The sequence below is a fragment of the Aotus nancymaae genome, unplaced genomic scaffold (genome assembly GCF_030222135.1).
Source record: "Aotus nancymaae isolate 86718 unplaced genomic scaffold, 86718_ANA_hifiasm-v0.15.2.pri h1tg000025l, whole genome shotgun sequence".
Lineage (NCBI taxonomy): Eukaryota > Metazoa > Chordata > Mammalia > Primates > Aotidae > Aotus > Aotus nancymaae.
In genome coordinates this window covers 14,345,093-14,358,359 of record NW_026988438.1, presented here as the reverse complement: position 1 = coordinate 14,358,359, position 13,267 = coordinate 14,345,093, and the positions used below count along the sequence as shown (strand labels likewise).

General features: G+C 38.4%; 1 protein-coding gene across 5 annotated transcripts in view; it reads left to right on the top strand.

Annotated features, from left to right (window-relative positions):
• The window catches only part of DYNC1I1 (dynein cytoplasmic 1 intermediate chain 1), a 315,600-nt gene that overhangs the window by 253,333 nt on the left and 49,000 nt on the right, over positions 1–13,267 (top strand). For all 5 annotated transcript variants that reach the window (XM_012450775.2, XM_012450772.2, XM_012450774.2 and 2 more), the window contains one exon: positions 1,583–1,727. In XM_012450775.2, coding sequence (XP_012306198.1) covers positions 1,583–1,727 — 145 coding nt within the window. The remainder of the gene's footprint in view (positions 1–1,582; positions 1,728–13,267) is intronic.

The following is a 13,267-nucleotide window of genomic DNA, read 5'->3' as shown; positions in this document are numbered from 1 at the left end:
GTTCTGTGGTTATTGTCCTTTTTAAACACTATCAGAATATGCACTGTGGTTCAAAAGAAGGGTCCCTACAGCACACACCACAAATCTCTTTACAACAAGCTTAATGTTGCTTTTACATTGGTCCATCCATCTGAAATATAAAATACAGACCTTAGTAAAATTGTAACATAGCAGGCATTGGCTTTGTAGTCATTGTAAATGGGTCATAATAGGTCTATGGGGGAGAAGCAGGGGATTGCTATTTTTCACCTAACATAGTGAAGGTGCAAATCCACTTCCATAAATTAAATAAGGTCCTCATTTTGCACCCTATAAACCCTTTCAGGATGCTGTTAAGAGCAAGTGGAGTCTCACCAGGGGCCACTTCAAAGATCAGTTCCTCGAGTTCATTAGAACAAATTTAAATGATCATGTGTGGAACTGCTGTTAGCAGTTTCACTGGGCATAATTTTTGAGTGCCTGTTATATGGAACATGCGCTGCAGCACTTTGCTCATGATTCCAAATTTTGCTAAGCACATTGACATTTATTGGTACTCCAGAGGCCCAAATGTTTTAATAACTGAACTCATTTTTATTCTTAGTGACATAATATTAAGATTCTACAATCCCTACATATTTATTTGTCATATTTATAACCTCATGCACATGAATATTTTAAATACAACATTTTTGGTATGTTTTCTCACATCTTCCTAATTGTATATGATTGCATGCAGAATATTATGTGATAGTAGAGGGCTGGAAATAACACCAGCTTAGTTAAATAAGCAAAATATGTCTGTGAGTAATTTTTTTTAATGTCTATCATTATTTCTCAAATATTCTTCTGTTTTAAAAAAGAACTGAGACATAAGTTTGTCTCTTCTTCTTAGCTAGTTCATGCAACAAATATTTATTAAGCACTTACTGTATACCGAACACCTGGCAACGAGAAGGACAAGATACCTGCCCATACGGAATTTATAGTGGATTTGTAAATCTCTCTTCTGTTTTCAGTAAAGAGAAAACATCGTTTTCTCCATATTATATTTAAGTTATGTGTATTATTTTGTGGTGACAAGGGTTTCCACAAAGTGTCACATCTTTAGCTATCTCAACTTAATTTAAGAAATTTCCTTGAAAAAAATAAACAATTGTTTCTTTAAGGATGGATGGAGTTTAATAGTCAGTAGGCTCCCCATAAGGAGATAAAGCAGGCCATGTGCAAAATGCTCTCTCAAGAATAAAATAGCCTTATAAATGTAAAAGCTCCTGCATTTGTTTTCATTAAAATAACTGCATCAACAATGATAGGTTTTGAGGAATTCTGCAAAAAGAATTAAATAATAAATATTGATATTAAATTCTGTATTTTAAAAAGATTACGTTGTTTTTAAATAATCAAAAATAGTGTAACATTTGCAAACAATTTCTTTAAGGATACTTGTAAAAGTTATTTCATTTTGGTGGTGTATGGTTGTTGTAAATTATGGAGAAGTAATCATGCAGAGTTGAGGGTTTTTTTGTTTTGTTTTGTTTTTTAAGCAATCACTGCTTTGCAGAGGTCACTGGAATTCTGCTCATGTGTGCTCTTCCTACAGCAAAGCAGGTATTGGTGAGGTCTTCGAAGGTCACCAAGGGCCAGTGACAGGAATTAACTGCCACATGGCAGTGGGCCCAATCGACTTTTCTCACCTGTTTGTCACGTCATCATTTGACTGGACTGTCAAACTGTGGACCACAAAGGTAAGAATATGTTAACTGAAATTCTCAGATAATATATAAGGGCAGAGTATGATTTCTCATTCCCTGGGAACAGCTCTCACTAAAGCCTCTTCCAGGCAACCTGGCATTGGGAATTCATATACCTTCTGGTGAGCACAGTCTGCCTCAGAGCTAGTTAAGGCTTACTTTCTCAGTCCATTTTACTTATTTTTAAACATGTAGGTAATAGTTGAAAACATTCTAATTATAAAAAATTCAAACAATTTAAATAATGATAAAGTCGAAGTCCTCCTCTACCAGCCCCAACCCCATCCACAACATCCCCTTCATTGCCTACATCTCAGTTCCCTCCCCAGAGGTAAACTTTGATCAGTTTCATGTCTATGTGCTGGATCTTGGTAGTGTCTACTTACTTACATATATCTATGAAAATATATGATTTGAGACTTTGGTTGTTTGTTTTTCTGTTTGGTTCATTGACTGGTTGTTTATTTTTATTTTGAGCTATTGGAGGTTTTTAAGCTGGTAAATGACCCTATGTTACGTTTAAAAGGTAATTCTGGCTGGGCGCAGTGGCTCACACCTGCAATGTCAGCACGTTGGGAGGCCGAGGCAGGTGGATTGCTTGAGGTCAGTTTGAGACCAGCCTGACCAACATGGTGAAACCCCATCTCTACTAAATTTACAAAAATTAGCCGAGTATGGTGACACACACCTGTAGTCCCAGCTACTCTGGAGGCTGAGACAGGAGAATTGCTTGAACCTGGGAGGTGGAGGTTGCAGTGAGCTGAGATCAAGCCACTGCATTACAGCCTGGGCAACAGAGCCAGACTCTGTCTTACAATTAAATTAAATTAAAAAGGTAACTTTTGCCATGCTTGAGAGCAAGAAGAAAAGCAGAGACCACCTGAAAGGAAGGCACAGTAATGTAAGAAAGAAATGACAGTGACTTAAACCAGTAGTCTGAGATGGAGAGAAGTAAATGGATTTGAGAACCGTTTAACAGATAAAAGCCACAGAAATTGGTAATTGATTTGATAGAAGGAAGACAGGAAAGGGAGTCATCAGCAGAGAACCCAGGTTTATGACCTGGGCAGCTGGTGAGCTGTAGCATTCCTGTACTGGAGAGCAGCAGGGGAAGGACATGCTGGGGAAAAGCTTTCCACATGTTGAGCTAAAGGTGCCTGAGAGGGGCATTTCAAGATCTCCATTAGGCAGTTTGATATGTGAGTCAGAAGAAGAGAGAGACCTCCAAGCAGCATGTATACACTGGAATAGCCGTGATCTTCACAAATGAGTGGAGATATATATCTATATCGATATAGATATATGTAGATGTATAGTTTGTTGTTTGTTTGTGACAGAGTCTCACTCTGTCGCCCAGGCTGGAGTGCAGTGGCACTATCTTGGCTCACTGCAGCCTCTGCCTCCCAGGTTCAAGTGATTCTCCTACCTCAACCTCCCTAGGAGCAGGGATTACACAGCACACACCACCATACCTGGCTAATTTTTGTATTTTTGTAGAGACAGTTTTGCCATGTTGACCAGTTTAGTCTCAAACTCCTGACCTCAAATAATCTGCCTGCTTTGGCCTCTCAAAGTGCTGAGATTACAGGTATGAGCCACCACACCTGGCTCAGGAGTAGATTTTAAAAGAAACACTAACATGCAATCCGGAGGAAGAGGAATACTTTAGACATAAACAGGAGAAATTGAACTAGAAAAGGGAGATGAAAAAGTAACCCAGGAAATAGAAGACAAATTAGAATTTTCTTTGCAGCTTCATGGGTGTTAATGGAAAAAAGCATGTCTAGAGGACAGAATTTGCTTTGAACTATATGAAACGATATACAACCTCATTTATAAGGGAAATTAAAATCAAAACCAAGTTGAGAAACCTATTTTAAACAATCAGATTGACAAAAATCTAAGTTTTGCAACATACTCTGTGATGAGGCCAAAAGAAACCAGCTGTTCTCATATATTGCCATTGGAAATGCAAAATGGCACAACACTATGGAAGAGGATTTAGCATTATCTAAAAATAATACGTTTTAACAGAACAATTTCCACTTCTAGAAATCTATGCCAAAGATATACCGGCAAAAATAAGAAAGAAGACATATGCACAATGACATTCATTGAAAGGATACTTGAATAGCAAAAGAATGAATACAACTCAAAAATCTCAATCAATAGAGTGCTATGTGAATCAAAAGTATGTTACCTCACCCAAAGGAGTAATATTATTCAGGTATAAGAGAAAATGAAGAAGACTTCTATGTACTATTATGGAGTGATCCCAAGATACGTTTTTAAATAAGTAAAGCAAAGTGGAGAGAAGTTCAGAGTATATTATCATTGTTTATAATTATATTAATATATACTTCAAAGTTGAAAGGATAAACAAAAAAGTTACCTATAGCAAGATGGGAAGCTAAAATAAAAAAATAGTGGCTAGACTTCTTTGAATATACCTTATTTTTACATTTGATTTTGGAACCATATAAATATTGTACATAGTTATAAAAGAAAAGAAAATAAATTTAAAAACTGATTCCTAAAAAATTTAAAGTAACATGAATCAACCTTAATATGGTTCAAGTTGGTAGTAAAATCTTACATTAAGGAATGATTTGAAGTGATCTTAAAACCCTGTATGTTTGTTATGTGTTCCTAAAGGGATATATTTTAAGGATTTTTTTTAAACTATAAAAAAGAAAAAAAAAATCTACTTCCAGTACTCATATTGCTGCTTGTCATATTTGTTACGATTATCTTGATACCATTGTATTTGTATCATAACATAAGTTAAATTACCAATAGTAATTTAATTTAAATTACTCAGTCATTGAGAACTGAGATTATCAGCTTGGTTGAAAGGAAATAAAGATACATGCAGTTAAGTAACAATTCTGTAGTAATCCTGAATCTGAGTTGGAAGTATCATAAGAACTCATGGCATGTATTATTTTTCAATATAAAAGAAACATATTCACTGCTCTGTCCACCAAAAAGATCTAGGAATAGTGACCAATTCAATAGCAATGACATTCCTGGTGCCTAGAATGTGCTCCCCAAACACGAGTTCCACTCAAGGAAAACAGGGATCCCGGAAGAAATTACTGATTCTAGGTGTGGAGCAGGAAATGCATAAAATAAACTGAATTATTTTATTACAACAACAAGCAAAGATTGTACCAGCACTACAAAGTTTTTGTCAAAGGACTTGGAAGCCAAGTTGAGTAAGCTTCTGTTGGCCCAGAGAACGTCAATAAGGGTAATAGATTGATGAGTTCATAACGACACTGAAGAAAACAAACTAATAAAAGATCTCATTGGCCACCTATGGAGAATACTCGATAAACTCATTATTTTGAAAACCACTGAGTAAATGAAAGAATCAAACATTAAGTCTGTCTTTTCTATATTAATTGTATTTCAAGGTTACTAAATTGTCGATGAGGGGCCCTTTTTCTTTACAGAATTCCAGCTAATATAGGAATAAGAAATGGGCTGGGCATGGTGGCTTACGCCTGTAATCCCATCACTTTGGGAGGCTGAGGCAGGAAGATCATGGGGTTAGGAGATCGAGACCGTTGTGACCAACATGGTGAAACCTCGTCTCTACTAAAAATACAAAAATTAGCTGGGCTTGGTGGTGGTGGTGGTACGTTTCTGTAACCCCAGCTACTTGGGAGGCTGAGGCAGGAGAACTGCTTGAACCAGGGGGTCGGAGGTTGCAGTGAGCTGAGATTGCACCACTGCACTCCAACCTGGCAACAAAGCGAGACTCAAAGAAAGAAAGACAGAGAGAGAAAGAGAGAGAGAAATAAATGGAAAATCACCAAGACTCAGTCAAAGAAAGAAAGAGAAAGAAAGAAATTGAAAATCACCAAGACTCAAAGAAAGAACAAAAGAAGAAAGAAAGAAAGAAAAGAAAAGAAAGAAAGAAATTGAAAATCACCATTCTGCAAACACTATAATCTAGGCAATGATTATTGCTGATAATATTGTAAAAATAGAAACCACCTTTTTCATAATTATGGAAATATACAATACCACCTTTGAAGTAGGCTTACCACCAAAATCCAATCTGAATCTTATCAATCCTCCAGATCTCTGAATTTAGAAGATACAGATGCAAAATATTAAATAACACCACAGGGATGCAAACAGCCAAACCCAGATCGCTGGCATATCTACAGGACAACTGACTTAGTTTCTGCAATAAAACCAAAATTTTTCATCAAGGGCAAATTGGAAGCGGAAACAATATATTTAAAAAAAAAACAGAACAAAACAAAACTTGAGACATTTCAGTGAATCTTAAAATATGGATCTTACATAGATCTTGATTCAAACAAGCAACCAAGTGAAAAACTTCAGAGGACTACCAGGGAAATGCAAATGCTAACTGTGTATTTCATAATATTTATGAATTACTATTTTTAGTAATTTTTATGATCACTTTAAGTGGTGTTACCTTTTAGGGGTGCATATTGAAATACAGAAGAAATTAAATAATATCAGTGATTTGCTTCAAAATAAGCATTTGGGAAAGAGACAGCTTGTGAATGTAGGTAACTGAAATGGGAGAGCTCGTGAATGTAGGTAACTAACATTGGTCATGTTTTGCTAATTATTGAAGCTGGGTGATTGATATTAGTCTCTCTATCTCTGAATATGTTTAAAATTTTCTATAATAAAAAATCCTTTAAAACTCAGAAAAGAGAATTAATAATAATGGCAAATACTTCAGAGCAGGAACATCAGGACTGGAAGATGTTCATTGTATTTAGCAACTCAGAAGCCACTAAAATCCATGGCAAATTACTACGCATTAAAGAATGAGGGGAAAGCAGGAAAGCACTAAAAAAAATCTAGATGTTTTCTTTCCTTTTTTTTTTTTTTTTCTTGAGATTATAGAGAGCTCAAGGATGTTGCTGTCATGGAAGAGCCAGTGAAGGAGAGTAGAAAATCTGTAAGTGTGAGGTAGAGAAAGGGCCGTGAAAATGTTGCCATGAATAAATCCATAGCATGGGCAGGGAAGTGAATTTTAAATCTGAGCAGCGACATCTCTTCTGTTGTAATAGAAGAGCAGGAAAGGATGGGATCATGTGTGTGTCCATGTGTAGATTTAGTGAAGGAAAGCAGAGCAAACTCTGCTTTGATGGCTATTCCCTTAATCCTCTAGTAGGTTAAATACTCTGCTGAGTGGGAAGTGGAGCTACTGAAGGGAGCAGATTTCAGCTGATCACAGAAGAGAATAGGGAGAGCTGACTGGGGAATCAGAGATGGACTCTAGGCAGTGTGGAGGGTCCAGTCGTGGTCAGAAACCAGAATGTTTTAGCAACTTCAATCTTCAGGACTGATTTCCTCCAAGAAAGTGTGGTAGTGGAAATATGGGCGTGAATGAGGGGCACAGTTAGATGGATGTGTGCCAGGAGCCTTAACCAGAGTGTGATGGAGGGAAAATAGAGCAAGGAATTGGGAGATGTGGATGAGAAAGCTTCTGATGTTATAGGCTAAGGATTCTAAGCTGGGGCAGAAAGGAAATAAAAACAGACAGGAGAAAGTAAAGGGAGCAAGGGATTGGATGCCCCTATAAGATCAAAGAACAAGGATGCAAGAAGTGTTTGAATAAGAAAATTAGTAACATAAGAGATTACTGTTAGAAAGTGGGTTGCTTGGATTTAGCATTTCACAACTGAAACAGTCCCAAGTGATTTAAAAAAATAAGTCAACGATGTGGTCATGTGTATAGCTGAAGTCTAGTGAGGGTGGAATTCACTGCAAATGAGGAAGTCACAGAAATAAAAGGTCAAGATGCTGGTGTGCTGTGGGCTTTGGAGTGGGCCAGAAAACAGCTAGACTGGGATGGAAAAGGAAACAGGGATCACAGTACCAAAGTCCTCAGTGAATTAGGAGGAGAGATCAAAAGAGGTAGAGGATGATACAGCCAGCTGGCCTGAGCTTAAAATAAATAGGACATTTTACTGGAGGGCAAAATAGCCCTGGAGAGCAAGTAAGAAGCTGACCCTCTCACTATCTTGAAATAGAATATGTGATAATGAACAGCTTCTACCTGAGGAGATGGCAGGAAGGTGGTGAGCTTAGGGCAGAGCTAGGATTCCAATGAGGCAGGCGGGAGAGATATCTTCCCATGAGAAGGCTGAGGTTGGAGGCAAAACCGTGGGGCAGGGGAGTTGTAGAAACATTGGGAAAGGAGAGAGCAGTGAGTGATTTGTTCAGGTGAAATAAGTACTAATAGAGATTTCAAGAAAATGCCATAAGACCTCACCCGGAATGGGAAGGGGAGATGGAATAAAAAGGCCAAGGATTCAAAAGAGGATGCTAATCGTTACAAATTCTAGCACAATGAGGTTAGCATGAAGGGAGCCGGCTGATCACGAGGTCAGGAGTTCGAGACCAGCCTGGGCAACATAGTGAAATCCCATCTCTACTAAAAATACAAAAATTACCCAGGCGTGGTGGTGGGCCCCTGTAATCCCAGCTACTCAGGAGACTGAGGCAGGAGAATCACTTGAACCCTTTTGGGGAGGTTGCAGTGAGCCGAGACCACGCCATTGTACTCTAGCCTGGGTGACAGAGTGAGACTCCATCTCGGGAAACACACACACACACACACACAGACAGACAGACACACACACACACACACACTGCATTGCCCTCTCTCTACCCCCACAGCACCCCCTGCCACACCAAGTTTCATCATTAACCACTGTCAGGAAGACCACATTGAAGCAGAAACTTTGTTGGAGTGGTTTACCTGGCAAACAGAGATCCAGGCTGCATTCCAGGCAGCTGAGTCAACAAATGTCCAAGCAGCCATTTTCATCCAAATGGCTGGAAGGTAGGGATCCATTTAGGGAATCAGGCTGGAGGCTGGAAAGATAGGTCTATACTTGATTGTGTTGATTTATTTTTATTTTCTAGGTGATGAAAAGTCATTTTAGGAGGGAATTAATCAAAATTTTATTTTAAGGAGTTTGCTTTGGAATACTATGGAAGATGAATTTGTGTGGGAAGCCAAGATCAACAATTATTGAGGTCATACTGTGTACCAGGCATTGTGCTAAATATTTGAAATACATTAGTTCATTAAATGCTCACAATAAGCCTGTGAGTAGATGTTAGTATTCCATTTTATGTAAGAGGAAATAGGCACAAGAGAGCTTAAATAACTTGCTGATGTGCTTAGTGAATAAGTGGAGAAACTGGGATTCAAATTCATATTTGGGTGACCCCAAAAACTGTGTTCTTTTCCACACCAACCCTGGAGACAAGAAGCCCAGTTGTAAGTCTAGTTTGGTCGTTCAGGTGTGAGCCAGAATTTAGGCAGTGAGCTTGTAGAGGAGAACACAAATCTGAGAAATAAAATCAACCAGATGCAGTGACCAGCGGACCTGATTTGAGAAGAAAGTCAATGATGATTCTGATATTTCTGCCATAAGCATCTGAGTGAAGAATGGTGGTGCCAGAGACTGAGTCAGGACGGACAGGCTTGGGTTAGAGGTAGGAAGTCAGCGGTCGGGGCATGCTCAGACAGAAGTGCCTGGAAATTCCCACGAGGTGATTGAAGATACTTGTCTTAGTCCATGCGGGGTTCTATAACAAAATACCTTAGAGTGGGTAACTTATGAACAACGATCTTTATTGCTTACAGATCTAGAGGCTGGTATGTAAGGCGCCAGTAGATTTGATGTCTGGTGAGCGCTCGCTGCCTCATAGATAGTGCTTTCTTCTTACATCCTCACGTGGAAGAAGGGGCAAACAGACTCCTTCAAGCCTCTTTTATAAGAGTACTAATCCCATTCACGAGGGTGGAGCCCTCATGACCTAATCACCTCCTAAAGTTCCCACCTTTTAATACAGTGGGGATCAATTTCAACATATGAATTTTGGAGGGACACAAATATTCAGATGACAGAAACAATGAAGCTCAGGGGCAAAGGATAAGTTAGAAATATAGATTTGACAGTGATCAGTCATTTATTCCAAAGGTGAAAATTATAATAGAACATGAACTGAAGAGGCTATGAATGCAATCTTGGAGCTGCTGATGCTGCAGGTGCTGAGGTGTGAGGACAGTATGTTCATTAAAGAATGTGATAAGGCTGTTAAACACCAGAGATGTCAAGAAATATACAGATGGCAAGGTAAGAAGAGGGTCACATGGACCTCAGTGAGAACAGTTTTAGGGGAGCACTGGAGACAGATTGTGAGTGGTTGCAGGGTGAAAAAGGAAGACAGTAGACACAAAAAATATAGACCAGTGTTTCAGACATGAGGCAGTGAACAGAAGGGATAGAGAGACGACTAGCAGGGAAAGCCAGGCCAAGGAAGGATTTTATTATTATACTCTCTGAGAGACCTGAGTATATTTGTGGCCTGAAGAGGAGCCAATGGAAGGTATGCGGTTTAAAAAATGGAGGAACAGAATTCACCACTATATAATTCATCCATGTAACAAAAAGTAACTTGTACTCCAAACACTATTGGAATAAAATTAAATTAAAAAAAAATAGAGGAAGATGATTTCAAGTGACCATGTCAGGTTTAGGATAGGGAGAAGAGGCAGGATACTGGTAAGACTGAAAAAATGCTTACAAGTAGATTTAGCCACATGGAAGTGGAGGAGGAAGGAGGGAAGAAGAGAAGGTCCCCATTTCCTTGATGGAGTCAGAGGCAGTTATCTGTTAACAGTGATGGGAACTGGGATGTGGTAAGGAAAGGAAGGAGGATTAGACCAGGTCCTATAAGAGATGAGACAGGGCCCTGACTACAGAGGATGTCTGAACTGCACAGATTTGAGGACTGGCTAGGGCTAAATATCACAGATGTATTTCATAGGTGATATCTAATTTAAATTTTATGAGGTGAAAGAAGGGTGCCAAAAATTGTGTAAAATTTCTGTTGTTGAGTCTCTTACAGAAATCTCCTGAATCTGACATTCAAAGCTCTCCACTGTCTGTCCCCGCCATTACTGGAGCAGATCAACAGGTCCAGGTTTGAGGGATGCACTTCTTTACAATTCTTCCAAGCTAGTGTTCTCAACATGTGGCCTCAGATCAGCAGCAACAGCATTACCTGGGGCTTACTAGGGATGCAAACTCTCTGGGCCCCACTCCAGACCTTCTATGTCAAAAACTCTGGGGATGGGGGGCTAACAATCTGTGTTTTAGAAGGCTTCCAGGTAATCCAGATGTTGCTAAAATATAAAGAGTCATGCTCTAAACCACTGCAAAGTTCTATTTCAAACTTCCCATCCTACAGAGCTGGTGGGGCAGTTCAGTTATTTTGAGGCAATCCCTTCTTTCTCCCAGGTTTGTGTTAGAGAACTGGGGGTCTGGTTTAGGGTTCAGATGGGAGAATGAAAATTATTGTCCCACCCCCAACTAGGTTTCCTCATGTAATGAATATGCTATTTCTTCTGTCCAGAGGTTTGTACTGTGAATGTTTTGAAACCCCAAATTAATTCTAACCCTTGGTTGTGTTCTGGACAGTTAAGCTTGAAACTTGGCATGTGGGCTAGTGGCTTTCTCCTCTTCTTAATCTCAATGAGCATAAAATTTCAAGAAAGCAGTCACATCTCTTAAAATTACTAATCCCTTTTGCAGGACTATGGTTGAAAATGACCTTCTTTATCTTAATAAAAGAGTCGAAGTAAAAAAAAATGAAAAATGCTGTCTTGAAAATATTGAAAATAGAATGAGTTTTTTGGCCTTTTTCTATCTTATTGACAATGATAATTTTCAGAGAAGTGTAGAGGGGACAAAGATGTGAGATGGGTAATTTTTTTAGTCCCTTCTGACGATAATGGTTACCTTCGTAATCTTTACTTTAAACTTATTGGGTAACTTGGACCCATATTTGTCATTTAAACAAGTCAGAGAATTTTATGATAGAGTCTTAATTGGATTAGTGATACCCTCATACTTCAGCTTGTAAATTAAATAACATAAGGAAGTATCCTCCAAATCATAGAAAGAATTGGTGCTAAGAAACAACACTATGAAATAGTATGAAATCAAATTTTTTAAAGGGCTGCAATATAATACTTTATTGATAAAAATATAGTATAGTGGCGGGGTGAGGTGGCTCACACCTGTTAATCCCAGCACTTTCCAAGGCTGAAGTGGGCAGATCACTTGAGTTCAGGAGTCTGAGCTCAGGAGCTCACCAGCCTAGCTAACATGGTGAAACCCCGTCTCTATAAAAATGCAAAAAATTAGCCAAGTGTGGTGGCTCACGCCTGTCATTCCAGCTTCTCGAGAGACTGAGGCAGGAGAATCACTTGAATCTGGAAGACGCAGGTTGCAGTGGGCCGAGATTGTGCCACTGCACTCCAGCCTGGGCAACAGAGAGAGACTGTCAAAAAAAAAAAAGGATAGCTCAAAAAGATAACCAAAAAAAAGGTCAAAAGCAAACAATCAGACAACAAGAAAATTTGGCAACAGAAATATACATTTTGTACACTCTACTGCCCAAGAATTCACATTTCTAACACAATAATAAAATATTAAAAAGAAATTCTGTATTCTAGGGAGAATGTCATACTGGAATTAGCTCACTGAGCAAAATGAATCTCATCCTGAAGCCTATAGAAAGTCCATATGAATTCACTTTGCATAGCCAAATGATTGCCAGAGAGACAATAGCACTTAACATACTGAAAGAGAGAAGCGATGATTTTAAAGATCTAAATTGAAAATGAAACTTCTCTACACAGGATCTTAGAAATATGGCAGTTAAATGAAAAAGCGTATTTAGAAAAAATGGAATCATTGTCAGTTCTCTTTGTGATTTGAATAATTAATATTTCTATGAATATTATGTGGTTTTATTTAAACTTTGCTTGAAGATTGAACAGGTTGAGTTTTTGAAGTGGGACCAGCTAAAGGACAAACTTGATAGTGAATATTTTGGGAGTGTTAAGGTCCCAAACAATACCCTTTCCCATTCTGTTTATCTTGTGACTTTTTCTACCAAACTGCAGTTTCTCCCTCTACAGTCTGTATTTATCCCCATGATTACCACTAGACCTGCTTTTTCAAAAGGTGCCCTGACCTGCTTTCTTGCCTTTTCCAGGGGTCATTTTGCCATTTTCATTTACTTTGATAACTTTACTGCTTTGATAATGTTGATTAGTCCCTTGGAACATCCTTTCAATGAGGCTGCCTTTAGAGTATAGTTAAAAAAAAAAAAAAAAAAACTCCATATTTTAGTCTCTCCTTTGTGATCCTTGAAAAAGTATTAAAAATGCATTGCCTGAATAAATTCCGTTGAGTACCAACTCTTACCTTTTACTGTATCTTAGCACATTAAATTTCCCATCCATCAAAACATGCTGGAGTTGATGCTCAGAAATGAAGTATGTACTCTTGGCTGGATTAAGACATTCATTATTCCACTCAGCTTGTCTGTTTGCTGAGGTTTGGGATAATTTTTTTTCCTGTACTGCAGTTTAGCTTAGTGGCTAGACAAATTCTGAGTCTTTGGATTTTTTATCAATGCATCCAGTTTGGAAAGTTTCA